Consider the following 17017-nt stretch of genomic DNA (forward strand, 5'->3'; position numbering starts at 1 on the left):
GTAGCATAAAGGTGTGGTGGCAGGCAGGGAACAGAAGGAAATTTTTTTTTTTTTATCATTTGGCTGAAGGGCTCCTCCCCAGCACCCTCCTTTCTAGCTCAGCGCCTTTATCTATAATTGTGTGTAGAGTTTCTTCATAAAGTATGTGCTGAACTTGAAATGAGAATAAGTAACACCATGGTTATGAGGACAGGAAGAAGAGTTTTAAATATGTCTGAATATTTTATAAAGTCATACACAAGCTTTTACCTTGATCAGGCCTAGAGTGAATAATCGTGTGATTCCTTAATTATATTGATTTTTAACCCATCTGGGGTAGGGACAGACTGATTTCCTTTGAAGTCTTAACCTTGGCCTTGAGCTTAAACAAATTAATGTCCTTGGCATGTGCTGTGGAAACTTTAGGGTCGGTTCAGGAAGAATTGTGCCATTAAGGAAGGAGTTATAGGATTTCTTTTCTCATTAGCTAAGGAAATAATTCTGCAACGTTAATAAACTAAGACCCTGGAAATCCATCTTACCAAAAAAAAAACTGAAGCGCTTGGAGTGGTCACGCTTCTTAGAGCTAGAGCAGGAATATACATGTCATCAGGAAGGACGCGCTAAATGCTTGAGGAGACAGCCCTTGAAGATCCTATAGTTTAGGAAGTTAATGAAGCAAGAAACAGAGGTTAGCTCATGTGAGACTAAAGGGAGTATGCATTTCCATTTGTGGGGAGTTAAGAATGGTATGTCATGCTTCATCTCCCCCTGTTTCTCAACAGTCAGGAAGGCCACTGGGGTTAGCAGAATGGGTGGAGGCTGTCTAGGATAGAGCTGACTAGGGAAGCACAATTTAATTAGAAGTGGACTTGTTTGCCTCTTTTTGTGCCTCATGAGTTCACGGCTTACGTACTTACAACATGACATTCTGTGATTCTGCATATATCTTGATCCAGGGCTCCTGCCAAAGAAGCTTATTAAAACATTAAAAAATATTTCACTAAGAACTGGGCCCCGCAAACCTCCTAGTTTTCAATCCTGGACTTGGAAGGATGTCAGCAAAATGAAATTGGAAAATAGGTGAAAGTTTATAACTGGAAAAAGTTGTTTTGGTTTTAAACTATAAGAGTGCTGGGTCACCTGAGTAGCTCAGGCAGTTAAGCGTTTGACTTCGACTCAGGTGATGATCTCACGGTCCGTAGGTTCGAGCCCCACATTGGGCTTTGCACCCACAGTGCAGAGCCTGCTTAGGACTCTGTCTCCCTCTCTCTCTGACTCTCACCTGCTTATTCATATTCTCTCTTTCTCTCAAAAATAAACATTTTAAAAAATAATAAACTATAAGAGTGCCAAGGAGTGAGTTCTAGACAGGAAAAACATTCTCCCTGTGTCCTGTTCTCCCCCCATTCCTTCATGCTGAGTTTCTGGCTTTTGAGTTTTCATCTGGAGCATTTGGGCCTGACGTCTTATATATAGTTCCAGTATAAGTCCTGCTTTTCTATAAAATAAACAATAATGATAAAACCAAAAACAGTTATATTTGAGCATAAAATTGGACTGTATGAGTCTCTCATTAGAAAAGACTAAATATGCTCTACTCATCCAAGAGTGTATATAGTATAGAGAATTGGTCATACTTCTGTAGTTCATCCACTGCTGCTTGTACCATTGTTATGAAAGTACAGCTACTACTGATTGTGAGGTTCTGAGACTCATACCCTAGATGGTAGATACCTGCTCTGGTCCAGGATCTGCTGAGCTGCAGCCAGGACAGACCATCGTGGGAGAGATCCAATTTTTATCCACCTGCGTTTTACTCTGTCTTTATTTACCTGTGCTCAGCTTTAGGTGGGAAAAAGGAATAACTTGAACGTAAAAATACCCCTTTTTGAGTGGGCAAAGGTAGTATGAGATTACCAAAACCTGCTCCTAGTACTGTGTGTGAAAGTGATTTATGTGTGAAGTTATCTGGGTTTTGGAGCAGTAGGGGCCCTTCTTGCTCTGACCTTCCCTGTAGTTTGATATGTGGACTGTAGATGGCACTGCTTGCTAGCAAACTCAGTTCAGCTTCATCTGTAAGCCAGAGTAGAGCACTCCTGTGGCTATTAGTAAATGATGCGCTTTCTCTTGTTTATGGTATTCTGTAGTCTTCAGCAGAGGCACCTGCAGCCTCATAGTCAGCTAGCTGACTGTTAATGTAAACCAAGGCAGTATATCTTTTTTGGGTTTTTTTGATGTTTATTTTTTAGAGACCTAGAGTATGAGCAGGGGAGGGGCAGAGAGAGAGAGGGAGTCACAGAACCTGAAGCAGGCTCTAGGCTCTAAGCTGTCAACACAGAGCCCGACATGAGGCTCGAACCCATGAACCATGAGATCATGACCTGAGCCGAAGTTGGACACTTAACTAACTGAGCCACCCAGGCACCCTGGCAGTAGTTCTTAAGGCTTAGCCTGAGGTTCTGTAGTGCTCGTTAGAAACCTAGAGCTTTTGGCTTTTTCCTTAGGTCTTCTGGATTAATATCTGTGCTTTAGATAAACTCCCAAGAAGGTTCTTAGGCATACAAAAACTTGACAACCATTCCATTGCCCTAAAGATTGATGGGCGTGAAAATAGAAAAGTTAATAGTAAGATATATATTTCCTAAATGTCTAACTTCTTGGAAATAATAGCAACAATAGCAACAATGAAAGTAGCTACCTAGGTACAACCAGCGTTTTATGTTCTGGTCTCTCCTATACCTCTGCCCTTGCTTTTTATACCCAGTTTTCCCTCATCTTTTGGTCTAGTTCCAGGGTTTTTCTGAGCAATTTACTGCATATAATGGGGCTTTAGCATTATTTTCAACCTGAACTTGCAGATAATCAGAGCCTCCAAATTTTAACAGACGGTAACTTGGGCTCCTATCGGATGATTTCACAGCTATCTGAATACACAGATGCTTATTAGCAGTGGGAATAGACCCAGATCGCTAAAGGATTATTAAAAAGCTTGTTTCTAAATTAACAGGAGCCTTCTATTCCATTGGGGGGCAGCATTTCAGTGTGGTTGCACCTTGTGGTGTGATAAGATTTTGTGCCTAGCCTCTGTCCTAGCCAAGAAATGAATCCACTACTCTTTGGCAGTTGCTTTCTCCACCTGCCTCTACCGTGTCCCAGCTTATGGCCTAAAAGAAAGGTTCTTTTATTTTCCATTAGGTTTGTCAATTAACAACCTGGTCAGGGAAGAGAGAAAGAAGTATTGGTAAATACAGGAGCTTTGCCACAAAAGCATTAAAGATAACTTCATATGCACTGGGCCCATAACTCTTTAGTTCTTTAGTAATGACTGCGGAGCTCCAGCTCCCTTTCTGATCTCACCATTTTGTGGATGGCTAATAGAACTTCACTGAAAACACTATCCAGCAATGAGGGGAGGTGGCAGAGTAATCAGATCTATACATACACCTGTGATAGAATTATTCCTGACTTGGTATCCCAGTTTTTCTGCAAACTCCAGCACTCTTTGGATCTTTAGTTTGCTGCAGGTTCATGTTGAAGAGGTTGACCTTTTACGTGGACCAGCTCACTAGGTCATTATTAACGGCAGCTTATTTGTCAGAACAAAGAAGTTCAAACCACTAGCCTAAAAATTATCCACATTTGTCTGATTTCAGAGTTGAAGTGTAGGAAATGTGAAAGGTATCTCATGTGGATCTTTCACTGTAGGTTACCGCAGTGCCATTGGATTCTTACTGCAATGACCGAAGTGCAGAATATGAGCGGCGAGTGCTGAAGGAAGGAGGGAGTCTGGCAGCCAAGCAGTGTTTGTTAAATGGGGCCCCTGAACTGGCAACAGATTGGCTAAATCGACGATCCCAGTTCTTCCCAGAGCCAGCTGGAGGACTGTGGAGCATCAGGCCTCAGAATGGCTGGTCTTTCATCAGGATTCCAGGTAAGTTCTCTGTTCTCTTGGAATGTATTCCCAGTTCTGGCAAGTGGGGGAACCAGAGACATACTCCATGTGGTAGTTTCAGATATTTGAAATTCAAAGTTTTGGGCTTGTTTCCTGTTTTGCCTTTAGTAATTTTATAGATAAAAATACTTAAGTAATTTATGACTGAAGAGAGAAATGTTTTCTCGATTTGTGCTTACGTACTCTCCTTTGACAAGCTTGCAACTGAGATAGGAATGCCACCCTTTAAAAGGGGGAGGGGGATAGAAATAAACTTGGTAGGAAAGGTTCCAGGTTGAGTACAGTTGTCTTGTGCTATTGCCAGTAGAGTGAATGAGAATGTCGTCACTCACAGAAAGCCTCGTTGAAGTAGCATAAACAGTGTCCTGCACGGAGCACTAGAGATCTGAATGATAACCAGAAGAAAAACAGTGTGTTCTGTGCCAAAATGCTAGCGGATTCCCAGACCTCCTAGAGTCAAGGTCGAGGGTTGAAAGGAAACTAGGTTTTCATCTTTGCTTTAGTGAGACTACTGTTAAGGAAACTGAACACAGAGTTCATAGGCTTATGTTCTTTGCTTACACCTGCTGGCAAACTGGAATGGTAGTTGAGAGCTACCGTGTTAGTTTTGGTTGTCCAGATTCTCTGATATTTTGAATGTATTCTTCTTACTGGATATGATGGAAGTGAACTAGAGCTAAGCATTCAAAAAGAATCTTCCAAGTGTCAAAGGACTTAGGGTCAGCCTGGTAGGAGCTGTGGGGGTGCTTTGAACTAGAAGATGCCATTTTGAGTTTATGAGAGCAGCATTGTATGTGTCCTCGTAGCAGTCTTAGAACACCTGAAAGCATTGGGTGAAGGTGTACTGTAGGAAAACAAAGGGAAAGCCCAATTGTAAAACAGGCCTGGTTTGTAGTGGGAATAGAGGAATAAAATCTACCGGGTCTGGAAACCATAGAATCCCAGGCAGAAGATGAGCACAGGTGTTGAAAGAAGCAAGACAACACCTTGTTTCTTCTTTCTCCTTCCTTCACTGTGGCTCCTAAGTTCCCAGTACAGGAGTAGAAGGCTTATTGCTGGCGCTGTGGGAATCTCTTGTGGCTTTTCCTGTTCTTTGAAAGAAAAATGGACCTTGTTTAAATTGCAGGAAGTGTCTGAGTTCTTTTCGCATCGATAAAAAGCGCCAGCCTCACTGGCTGTTTACTGTGAGAACCAACCAGCTCCTCACTGACCCCATTGTGCTCTGTAGACTGGCTGGGGCAGGGCAGTGAGGGGTGGGGGTGCAGGGTCACTGAAACCTGTATTTTATCTCTTTTTTCTCTATACTTTTACATTTTCTGTTTCCTTAGGAAGGGTTGGTTCCATTATAGTCCCCGAGAGACCAAAATCTCCTGGATTTCTTTCACACCTTGAATGCATCTCCCTGTTTCACCTGGAGAAAGATGCACAGTCCTTTAAAAATTCTCTCTTGGAAAAAGGAGATATTATTTCATCTGTTACCCTAATTTTACTGCCATGGGATATATTCATTTTCTAAGTAGGCTCTTACACAGCTGTGGTCAGTAAGAACTTGTGTCTAAGTGAATACTATAAGACTGTACTGCAAGATTGTAGAAAATACTGCAGGAAGGTAGGATAGGTCTGTTCAACATGTTTTGAGATCCTGTTTTAAGAGAGGTTTGCCTTGGCACAGTCAGCCTAATTTCTAGGGAATCGTGCTCTTCTTGGCTCTGTGCCCTACTTAGTAACAGGTGGTGCTGTTGTCTAGTGCAGCTTTGGTAGCTTCTAAAAAATTGGGTAATGGATGTCAGGCCCAGAAGGTACCAATGTTTGCAGGGAAAAAAACCCATTTTTTCTGCTTATCTTCTAAGGACAAGTACTGGGGGCTGACTTCTCTGTCTAGGATGCTTAACAGAGAAGGAGAAATATTGTTCATTGCTTAAGTATTTTAAGACTATTGCTGCAGTGTCTTTCTTCTTAGGCCTTTTCTTTCAGAGTGGTCCAAAGAAATCCAGCCCATCTATTTTCAGTCCCCACGTACACAGTAATAGCTAACAACAGGTGCCACTCTTAATTCTTTTGGGTGCATCAGAGTTCTGTCCTTCAGAGTCTGTATACATCTTCATCTCTGAGGCTTCCTAATCTTAGCATCAGTTTGCTCTAGTTAGCAAAGTAAAGTAGATGTAGGAAGCAGGAATGTGTGAGAACCATTGAATCATGATTTTGAGATGAAGCTTCTCAGTATGCAGTCACAAGAGATTTATATATGCTTAAATATTTTGGTTGAGGGAGTGGATGTGAATGGAGAGAGAAGATAAGCAGGCTGCAGAAATCTGATGAGCTTAGCTTGCCCACTCTACTCAATGACTGAAAAATATATGGACTTTGTTTTTTCACCTTCCTGTGCTTTTAATGAAAAAAGAAAAAAAAAAAGAAAGAAAGAAACTATTGTCGAAAGCTGATTGGTAGCTCTGTGGGGAATGTTTAGGAGCTATCAAAATTGAGGGATCCCACGAAATCCAATTAAATGAGAAAGGTAAGGTAATCGTGACAAGAAAACCTTGAGGTTGTTAGGAAAGCGTTGCCGCTTGGTCAGATTTGGAATTTGTACAGGCCTCCTTGTCTGGTGCCAGGGAGAGGGCTTAGCATTCGGCTCTGTCCCAGCTGCAGTCATTTGATTGTGTTGGTAAGGAGACCAACAAAAAGAAGAGCATTTCAATAATCTAAACAGGACCAAACAAAGAGGCTGAACAAAGGTGTGTGCCATAGCTTGGGGGGGAGGGGGGGCGGGGGCGGTGGAGGGAGAGATGTGGCCTGGCAGCATTCCGAAGGTGGGAAAAGGCAAGCTGCAGTGCTGAGGAGTAAACATCCAGGGCCTGTGGCTTTGTAGCAAAAACAGAGTGGTTGATGATTTGTTATGGTGCTGTCAGCACATCCGCTCTTGTTCGGTTTATACAATAATTGTGCACTTGGCAAATAGTGGCGAGAACAGAGAAATCTCCATTCAGAACTCTTGGATTGCTCTCAACAGTCAGCCTCTGCAGTTCTGAGAGGAAAAAACCATGGATTCAAACCCAGAAACTAGGGGTAGACAGCATGTTTTTTTAATAGTTTCCTTTTTTACTTCTGTTGCTTAGTTGTCTATGTAATATGTCTATCCTTGGTCTCTCTCTTGTTGCATCCCAGAGCCACTTCCACATGTACTCTTAACTCTCCCAGCCTCTTAAGCCTCATTTCTTCCCCTCTTACTAGCAGTGATTGTTCGGGGCATGTTTATGGACCAGTCTGCAAACAGGAAATTTTACTTCCTGAAATGTGATGGGAGTTGAATGATACTGAATGGATAAGATGAATATTTGGGAGTTAAGTGTTCTGTAAGGATCTCTGGCTAAAATACTCTTTTTTTTTTTTTTTTTAATGGGAAGAGGAGAGAGAAAGCGCAAGTTAGTGAATAAAAGCAGTTTCTATTTCACAGAAACCCAGTCTTTATTAAATTACAGTTTAGGATAATGACATTTACCAACCAACCTATTTGAAATCATCGAGGAGAAGGAGTTTGGATTTAAACAAAGGGACAGAAGTGGATATGTTTATTTGCATTTCTCAATATTTAAGTGTCTCTGGGGATAGGCAAGAGTAGCCCTTGTTTCTGTACATTCTCATGCTTTTAGGGGGTGTAAACCATATAGCTGTAGAACTAGCAGAAACAGACATCTAGAGATAGGATGAACAAGGAGAAACAGGTCACTTACAGCATGTATGACGTGGGCCTCTTGGATGTCCATGTGTACCCGCTATCCCCTGAATAAGGACATGGAGCAGGGAAGCTTTTGAATGCCTTAGGAGCAGATGTCTGTCAATTGCAAGGGAACCTACACCTCCCTCTTTCAGGATACTGCTTCCCAGAGCACTACTGGATCATGATGTAACAGTGCTTTGGATTCTTCTCTAGAGTACTTTTCTGCTCTCATGGTGATAAGCATCCTGGTTGTAATTTTGGCTGCATACAGCTTTGCAGTGAGTGATTTTGCTGCCTGAATTAAATACAGTTTCCCCCCTCCTCCCTCCCTTTTCTTCTCCCCAGGCAAGGAGAGCCTCATCACTGACAGTGGAAAGCTGTATGCCCTTGATGTCCTCCTGACTCGGCTCAAGTCTCAAGGACATAGGGTCCTTATCTACTCCCAGATGACCAGGATGATAGACCTGCTGGAGGTAGGAGAAGGAACCTTGGGGACCTAGGACACCTTGACATTTCACTTGCAGGAATCACATATCAATGACTCATGTCAGTCCTGCCTGATAGGAACCTAGAATTTGTCTTTGTGATTTTAGTGTCTATAAAGGGAGAAGAAGCAGCTCCTGGCAGATGTGAGAATATACAAAGGACTTTTACCTCCTTCCCTACACAAGTGAAATAGAACACCCCCTACTCCTTCCTTTATTGGGGGACAAATTTCCTAATGTTAAAGTAGATCAGAGCCTAGGAATTACTTAAAAAGTCCTCTGATGGGGAGCCTGGGTGGCTCAGTCAGTTAAGCTTCTGACTTCAGCTCAGGTCATGATCTTGCCTTTTCCGAGTTTGAGCCCCGCATTGGGCTCTGTGCTGACAGCTTGGAGCCTGGAGCCTGCTTTAGATTCTGTGTCTCCCTCTCTCTTTCTGCTCCTTCCTTGATGGTGTGCGCGCTCTGTCTCTCTCTTTCTTTCTGAAAAATGAATAAACATTAAAAAAAAAAAAAAGTCCTCTGAAATTCTATATGGAAAATAAGATTTAGGATTAGTTTTCTAAGTAAAAAGCCAGAGAACAGCAATTCAATCTGAGTTAATGTAGTGGTCTCAACTTGGATACATACTTCATTCTCTTGGAGGAGCTTTAACAAATAGTGATGCCTTGTCCCATCCTCAGAGATTCTTATTTAATAAGTTTGGAATGAGGCCTAGGCATCAGGATATTTCAAAGCTTATGAGGTGATTCTGGTATGCAACCAAAGTTGACAACTGTAGGGTTATGGTGAAAGATACAGCTTGTCTTACTGTATATGGCGGCTTCTGTTTCTTTAGGCTTCCAGGTTGACATTCTCTCTCTGCTTTTTGTCTCAGTGGAGACTAATTACTTAAGAGAGAGGAAGTCATGGAGATCAAACAGGAGAGTGAAAGTGAGGACAAATAATCACAAACTACCAGGATTAGTGTTTAGAGCCAGAAAGTTGGATAGCCACTGGCCAGGAGGCTAAAGCACCTGGATGTAAGTAGTGTATAAATTTTCTCATGTTTTTCCATGGGCTTTACATTGCTAAGGCTGCATATTCTAACCCTGCTACCCCAGGGAGTATTGGACCATGATAATCCCTATCTAGGAATAAGGGACTAGGGAACATATCAGCACAGATGGAATGAAAGGTAGCATAGGGAAGAAGTTTTAGGTTCTTTGGAAGCCAGACCTGGCTTGCTGAATTTTGTCGTAGTATTTTTGTGGTCTTTTTAATAATCTGGCAACATCATTTAACAAGAGACCTAACAAATGATAATTCGAGGTAACTTGAATCACTAAGTCTGGCATTTAATACAGTGTTCAGCCCCTTCATTGCTGTCAACCGGTTGAACTTTCTGGTTTGTCCTATGGAATAGGTCACCTATTTCTATATGATGGAAAAATGTTGGTGGGTGTAAGTCAGTATAACAGAAGTAATTAAGCAGTTGTTTGATGCAGATCTTAACTTATGTTAAGGGTCCTAACAGCAGTAATCCAAAATAAAAGGACTACCTGTATCTTTAATGTTCTGTTCAAAATGATGCCAATAGCCAAAATAAGATGAGTAACTTTACTTTTTTGGGGCTCTTTTAGATAAAGTGCACTTGCCTTCTCCTGAAGAGTCAGGGAAACATAGATGAGGTGTGGTGATACTGTACTGCCGTGAATTATAGAAAAAGTAATATGCTAAAGATTTTTTAGGGAAAATGATGATCTTTTTTCCCCAAGGTTATGCCAGTATGTTATAGAGTCCTAAAAGTTGCTTTTAGGAAAGTGCCAAGGGTAAGTGGGGTAAGCTACCAAAAAATAAGCTAGCTCTAGTAGATGAAGATGATTTAAATGTGGTACAGTCCTATATTGTAGTTCCTCATTCTGTATATTATACACTTATAGGTATTCATAAATATTACTAAAATAAGTGATTCAGAGTATGATAGTGAGTTTTGTTAAGGATGAGTGCTATAAACCCTACCCAATAGAGTCACTTCCTATCTCTCTGTAATGCAGCAGGGCTTTGGGAGTGGTTGGGGGGATGTGGGTATTGTGGGTAGGTTTTGCAAACATGGCAGCTTGAGAACCTCTTCTAAATGTAGTTGCATCTCTGTTTGGGGAATTCTGAATTAGGGAAAACCAAGTTCAAAGCCTGAACTTCATAACTGCTAACATTCCTTAGCTGTATGGGTAACATGCCTCTAGGATGATGAAGCCAGAAAATGTTGCGACTGTTTACATGTTTTACTGAAAAACTAAAATGAAACTCTTATCTGACTTCCTTAATACTATATTATCCTTTTTTCTGTTTATTTGTTTTTATATTATTTTACTCCAGTGAACCACATTCTGTATTTCAGGAGGTTAATCTTCTAAATCTATTTTGTGGGCATAGAACTAAAATGTCCACGATGTTTTATATATGTCTAACCATTTATTGAAATATAATCCTATTGTGAAAAATATATATGATTCTATTGTGGATCTTGGGACAATGCAGGATTAGGTCTATATTTCTTTACCTTTTCAAAGAGTATCATGGGTTTTTAAGTCATTGTCATAATAAAAGTTTCCACTGTAGGGGCTCCTGTGTGGTTCAGCTGGGTAAATGTCCAACTTCAGCTCAGGTCATGGTCTCATGGATTGTGGGTTCCAGCCCCATGTCGGGCTCTGTGCTGATAGCTCAGAGCCTAGAACCAGCTTCAGATTCTGTGTCTCCCTCTCTTCTCCACTCATGTTCTGTCTGTCTCTCAAAAATAAATAAACGTTAAAAAAAAAAAAAAAGGCTTTCACTGTAAACATTAGTTAGAACCACGGATCAGCTTTTTTTTTTAAGTTTATTTATTTATTTTGAGAGAATGCAAGTGGAGGAGGGATAAAGAGAGAGAATCTCAAGTGGGCTCCGCACCGTCACTGCAGAGCCCAATGCAGGCTCGAACGCATGAACCATGAGATCATTACCTGAGCTGAAGTCGGTTGCTTAAACTTAACCGAGTCATCCAGGTGCCCCATAGCCATGTATCAGCTTTAAAACGTGACCTGGCAGGGGCGCCTGGGTGGCTCAGTCGGTTAAGCGTCTGACTTCGGCTCAGGTCATGATCTCACGGTCTGTGAGTTCGAGCCCCGCGTCAGGCTCTGTGCTGACAGCTCAGAGCCTGGAGCCTGCTTCAGATTCTGTGTCTCCCTCTCTCTGACCCTCCCCCGTTCATGCTCTGTCTCTCTCTGTCTCAAAAATAAATAAACATTAAAAAAAAAAAGTTTTAAAAAACGTGACCTGGCACATGAACGCTGAGGATCATATTATAGAAAGGCCCTTCCGATCTTCATAAATGCTTTTTCCCCTTGAGTACACTTGACCTTTTCTCTAAAAAAAAAAAAAGTACCTTGACCTTTGCCTTCCTTCTTCATTCTCAATGTGTTGTAGGTTTTGTTTGGTTAGTTTTAGATTAAACCCCCCCCTCCCCCAGCGTTTTCTTTTTACCATAGCATGTTACACCTTGTATATAAGAGGGAAAGAAAAGCTTTCAGTAGAGCAAGACATGGAAACTCACATTGGGGACATTGAAGCCCTGTTTTCTAACTGTGGAGCACATCAGCATCTCTTTCATCCAACAGCCTCTTTGGGCTTTTTGTTCTGTGCCTTAGCCTTGGCTATCTTTTTTACTGTTTCTAGGACTCAGAAGAACCAAAAGACAGTAAAAATCCACATACTTCTGTATGACCAGGTTTGTATTTTGTGAGAAATACTAGTTCTGGGCACTTAGTATTTGCTCAGTATTTTTTGAAGTGACTGATAGACTCTTTCTCTTGCTCAAAAATCTGACTTTAAGTTTCTTGTGAATATATCAGATCTTATTCCAAGGAGAATTCTATATTCACAAATGTTTTATTCTTTCCCATGGTATCCAAATACCATTTCTGAATAGGGGATAAAAAAGCAGGCTGCTAAATTTCCGGGGCCAGAAGTTTTTAGTGTGCCACAGGCAAAAGTCAAAGCTTTGGATAGGGGAGAATATTTTAGATCACTAAATATTGTGCTATGGATTTATTTTATATTTACTGAATCACCTGTAAGGTCTTTGCTGGTGAGGGTACTGGGGGGAAACAGACATGGCCCCTTTGCAGTTAGGATGATGGCATCCACCTGTATGTCAAACAAAACTTTTCCTGCCACCACCATTTTTACCCTAGTTTGGAAACTTCCCGACCCCCACCACCATATTCTGATAGTTGCCAAAAGCTTTTAACTCACTACAGATGACTTACATCATCTTTGGGTTGTCTCATTTTGAGGTTCATTCCTGTTACATCAAGCAACTGAGTCTGTACTTTAAGGAAATAAGCTTCAGTATTTTCTATGCAATACAAAAGTATTTGGAACGGGTCAGCCAGCTGGTGCTGTATGTGGTGTGATTGTTAAGTATTGTAACCCAGACAAATCTTGAACTGTACCAATACATTAAAATAGTGCAATACAGTATTAAATCCAGATAATCTATAGCTAATGATGACATTTGAGACACTAGGTTGTGTAACTTGCCCAGTCAGCAAGTACCTCCTAGAGGAGGATTCATCCTTGATAAATGTTCTGTCATTTATGAGCTGGCTTCTCTTAGAAGTCCCAAATTACCTTTGGGAGCTGTGATTCTAAACATACTGGGAAGCTGGGTATTCTAAAGCTGCTCCATGGAATGAAAAGCAAATTGGGATCAAGCATTCTGATTACGTTTTAGGAATGATGGAAGGAAATGTGTCAGCTTACAACCACACTATGTTTATTCTGCTTCATTCATTCATTTCTTTTCCGTGCTGACTATGAGCAAGGCATCATGCTAGGCAGATGTGAATGTAAGTTAAATGTGATCTTTGATTTCGAGGAGTGTATCTAGTGGAGGATATATACCACATACAACACACACACACAACTATCAAGTGTACCCTGATACCAGTGGCCAAAATGAAGCATAAGCAGAGCTGAAGATAGCAAAAGGGATACATTTATTTCTAACTGGGTCACTTGAAGAAGGGTTCACATAGATAGTGACATCCGAACTGAACTTAAATAGAATTTCAACCATCAGGGAGAAGGACATTCCAGACTAAGGAAGCCAGGTGTACAAAGGCACAGAGATGGGAAGGCACAAGACATTTGTGGGGACTAGCTCAGTGCGATTGGATCATATGGTGTAGGAGAAAAGGGAATAACACAAGTATTATGAAAGCAGATTATGGTGGGCCTATGTGTCCCTTGTGATTAGTCTTGCTCCAAAAGACTCTTTGTATTAGCTAAGGGAAGGATGGCTGCCATATTTCACTCATTTTGCAATTTGCTTGGACAGTAGAGAGGTTGTAATAGACATTGAGATGAGCCTTACTTTTTGCTGGTGCTAGGCCCCAAAGATGGAAAGGGGCGTGTTCAGAAAAATAAAGTTAGGCCAGGTCTGCAGGTTTGTGAATCATACCAAGTCTTTCCCCCAAATTGTTTTGGGAAAGTGAAATTGGGTTTAAATGAACAGCAGAGGCAACTTTGAAATAGAAAAGACTCAGAATGGAAGATTCATGTTAGGGATATATAAACATTTGCCTTTAGTTTTTCAAATGCCCAGTTATCCTTTCTTTATGATGATAATGGATGGAGGTTATGGACAACATGTTTGAGAACCATATAGAGGCACCTGGGTGGCTCGGTTAAGCATCCGACTTTTTGTTTCAGCTCAGGTCATGATCACACGTTTCCTGGGATTAAGCCCTGCATCAGGCTCTCTGCTGAGAGGCTCTCCCTCAAAAAAAATAAAAACTTTAAAAAAAAAAAAAAAGAACCTTACATGGCTTCTCCCTCACACACCACCACCACCTTTTTCCCCCCTACTGTTCCATGTGAGAAGCAGTACAGGGGTTAAGCCAGAGGCTCTGGCACCAATTAACTTGAGTTCCATTACCCACTGCCTGTGTAACTTTAGAGACTTAACATCTGTAAAATGGGAGGGACGATAATAACACCTACCTTAAAGGCTACTGTAGTGAGAATTAGATACGCAAAACCAGGTAAAATGTATAGCATAGTGATTGTCACTTAGTAAACGTTCGTTAAGTGCTAGCCATCATCATTACCACTACTGCTTCAGGATGAACCTAGTCCCTTTGTGATACTTCTTTGGGTGTGTGAAAGTTTGCTTTTATTTAGTATAGTTTAAAGGAGAGGTACTTGCTGAAGCTATTTTGAGTTATGCCGATACCTCCGCAGCTACTGTTTTATTTTCTTATTTAAAAAAAATTTTTTTAATGTTTATTTATTTTTGACAGAGAGAGAGAGACAGAGCATGAGGGGGGGGGGGGGGGCAGAGAGAAAGGGAGATCCGAATCTGAAGCAGGCTCCAGGCTCTAAGCTGTCAGCACAGAGCCCGACGCGGGGCTCAAACTCATGGACCATGAGATCATGACCTGAGCCGAAGTTGGACGCTCAACCTACTGAGCCACCCAGGTGCCCCTGTAGCCACTGTTTTCAATGTGGCTTTATAGATATGATCCAGAACTGACCTGTCTTCTCGATGTGTATTCTAAGAGTGGTTTTAAAATGGGTGGGGTCGGGTAGAGGACAGAATTCCTAGGTAGAGATGAAGCAGGTGGGGCCCTAGACTCCCCCTTCTTCATCAACCAGAAAAATAATGCATTTTATCTATTTTATATTAGGAGGTTTTCATACAAGATTTTGCTTGGAAAAAACAGTTCCAGGGTTTTTAAGATAGTATAGGATATGATCCACAACAGTGTTTCTCAAACTTAAATGTAATTACAAATAACATATTTAAAAAAATTTTTTAATGTTTATTTTTGAGAGAGAGAGACAGAGAGTGTGAGCAGGGGAAGGGCAGAGAGAGGAAGACACAGAATCCAAAGCAGGCTCCAGGCTCTGAGCTGTCAGCACAGAGCCTAATGTGGGACTCAAACTCCCAAACCGCAAGATCATGGCTTAGGCCAAGGGCGGACGCTTAACCACCTGAGTCACCCAGGCTCCCCAGGTAATACATGTTAAAATACAAATTCTGATTCATTAGTTATAGGATGGATCTCTCAATTCTGCACTTTTTTAAAAGTTTATTTATTTTTGAGAGAGGTGGGGGAGACGGAGGGAGAGAGAATCCTAACCAGGCTCTGCGCAGTCAGCACAGAACTGGATGCAGGACTCAAACTCACAAACCATGAGATCATGACCTGAGCTGAAATTAAGAGGTTGGGTGCTTAACTGACTGAACCACCCAGGCGCCCCCCTCAATTCTGCATTTTTTGTTTGTTTTTTAATGTTTATTTATGGGGGGGGGGGCGAGGTACAGAGAGATAAGAAAGAGAGAATCCCAAGCAGGCTGTGCACTCTGTGCACAGAGCCAGACACAGGACTTGATCCCACAAACTGCAAGATCATGACCTCATCAGAAGAGTGGACACTTAACTGACTGAGCCACCCAGGCACTCCCCTCAATTCTGCATTTTTAACAAACTGCTGGTGTTTCCAAGTGCTGCTTCTCTGAGGACCATGCTGCAATAGCAAGATTCTAAGGGACCATGTTCTGCCTTCTTTTTGTAGTGGTGGTTCTCAGCTGCAGATATAGGTTATCTATTGCACTCATCTTTGGAGCTTTAAAACAAACAAACAAACAAAAAAACCACTCCGGGCCCTAGCCCAGACCTACAGAGTCTGAATTTCTGGGGTGGTTCCAGGCACATGTATTTTTAATCCTGGTTGAGAATCACTGCTCAGATACCAAAAGTACATCTTGTCCATAACCCCTTTGGCTTCTTCAATAGTTTTTAAAAATAGTATCTGCTAGGGGCGCCTGGGTGGCGCAGTCGGTTAAGCGTCCTACTTCAGCCAGGTCACGATCTCGCGGTCCGTGAGTTCGAGCCCCGCGTCGGGCTCTGGGCTGATGGCTCAGAGCCTGGAGCCTGTTTCTGATTCTGTGTCTCCCTCTCTGCCCCTCCCCCCTTCATGCTCTGTCTCTCTCTGTCCCAAAAATAAATAAACGTTGAAAAAAAAAATTAAAAAAAAAAATAGTATCTGCTAGAATTGTATAGCTCTCGAGACTTCCTAAATGTTAAAAGCCATATTTTTTATTTTATTAGTTTAAGCAGTATTAGAATTTACTTTGGTTGGTAGTTAGTGATCCACAAGAATCCACTTGAGAGTACTAATGTTCGTATTTGTTTATAAAGGAGGATACTAAATTATGAGACCTCTGGAAGAGAAAGAAGGTCTATATTTGGTTTCCCTTCTGTCTTTGCTTCTTTTAGTGGAACAAAAAGAATTGCTTTACAAGGCTCTAGGAAATCTAATCATTCTGGTGGATCATTTTCTAAGTCTTTCCTAAATACCAAAAGGAACTTGAGTGAGAGATACCTTGGTGTATACAGAGTACCATGTATAAGGAAGGACTGGATAATGGTTGGTCTTTCTGTCCTGTAGCCCTCTTTAATGCACAGGAGTGCTAAGCATGACATAGTTCCTACAAACCACAACAGTCATCCAACAAGTGGAAATCAGCCAGCAGTGGCCCTCAGACATGGGCATAAAGTACAAAGAGTTGGGGCATGACTGGGAATGTTTAAAATGAATCTTAGAAAACATTGTGATGGGAGTACGTAGGCGGCTCAGTTGATTGAGCATCTGACTCTTGATTTTGGCTTCGGTCATGATCCCAGGGTCATGGGATCGAGCCCCATGTCAGGCTCTACTTGGAGCCTGCTTGAGATTCTCTTTCTCCTCTCCCTCTGCCCCTCTCCCCTGCTCGCATTCTGTCTGTCTGTCTCTCTCTCTCAAATTAAAAAAGAAAAAGAAGAAAACATTTTGATGTAGAGATTGTTAAATGGAA

General features: G+C 41.6%; 1 protein-coding gene across 4 annotated transcripts in view; it reads left to right on the forward strand.

The window, feature by feature from the left end:
- INO80 (INO80 complex ATPase subunit) overlaps positions 1 to 17017 on the forward strand; it is a 140868-nt gene that overhangs the window by 90707 nt on the left and 33144 nt on the right. For all 4 annotated transcript variants that reach the window (XR_008299228.1, XR_008299230.1, XR_008299229.1 and 1 more), the window contains exons 26-27: positions 3688 to 3913; positions 7998 to 8125. Coding sequence is in view for 1 of the 4 variants with exons in the window: in XM_027066971.2 (XP_026922772.1) it covers positions 3688 to 3913; positions 7998 to 8125 (354 nt within the window). In the remaining 3 variants the exon portion in view is untranslated. The remainder of the gene's footprint in view (positions 1 to 3687; positions 3914 to 7997; positions 8126 to 17017) is intronic.

The sequence above is a fragment of the Acinonyx jubatus genome, chromosome B3, assembly GCF_027475565.1.
Source record: "Acinonyx jubatus isolate Ajub_Pintada_27869175 chromosome B3, VMU_Ajub_asm_v1.0, whole genome shotgun sequence".
Taxonomy (NCBI): Eukaryota; Metazoa; Chordata; class Mammalia; order Carnivora; family Felidae; genus Acinonyx; species Acinonyx jubatus.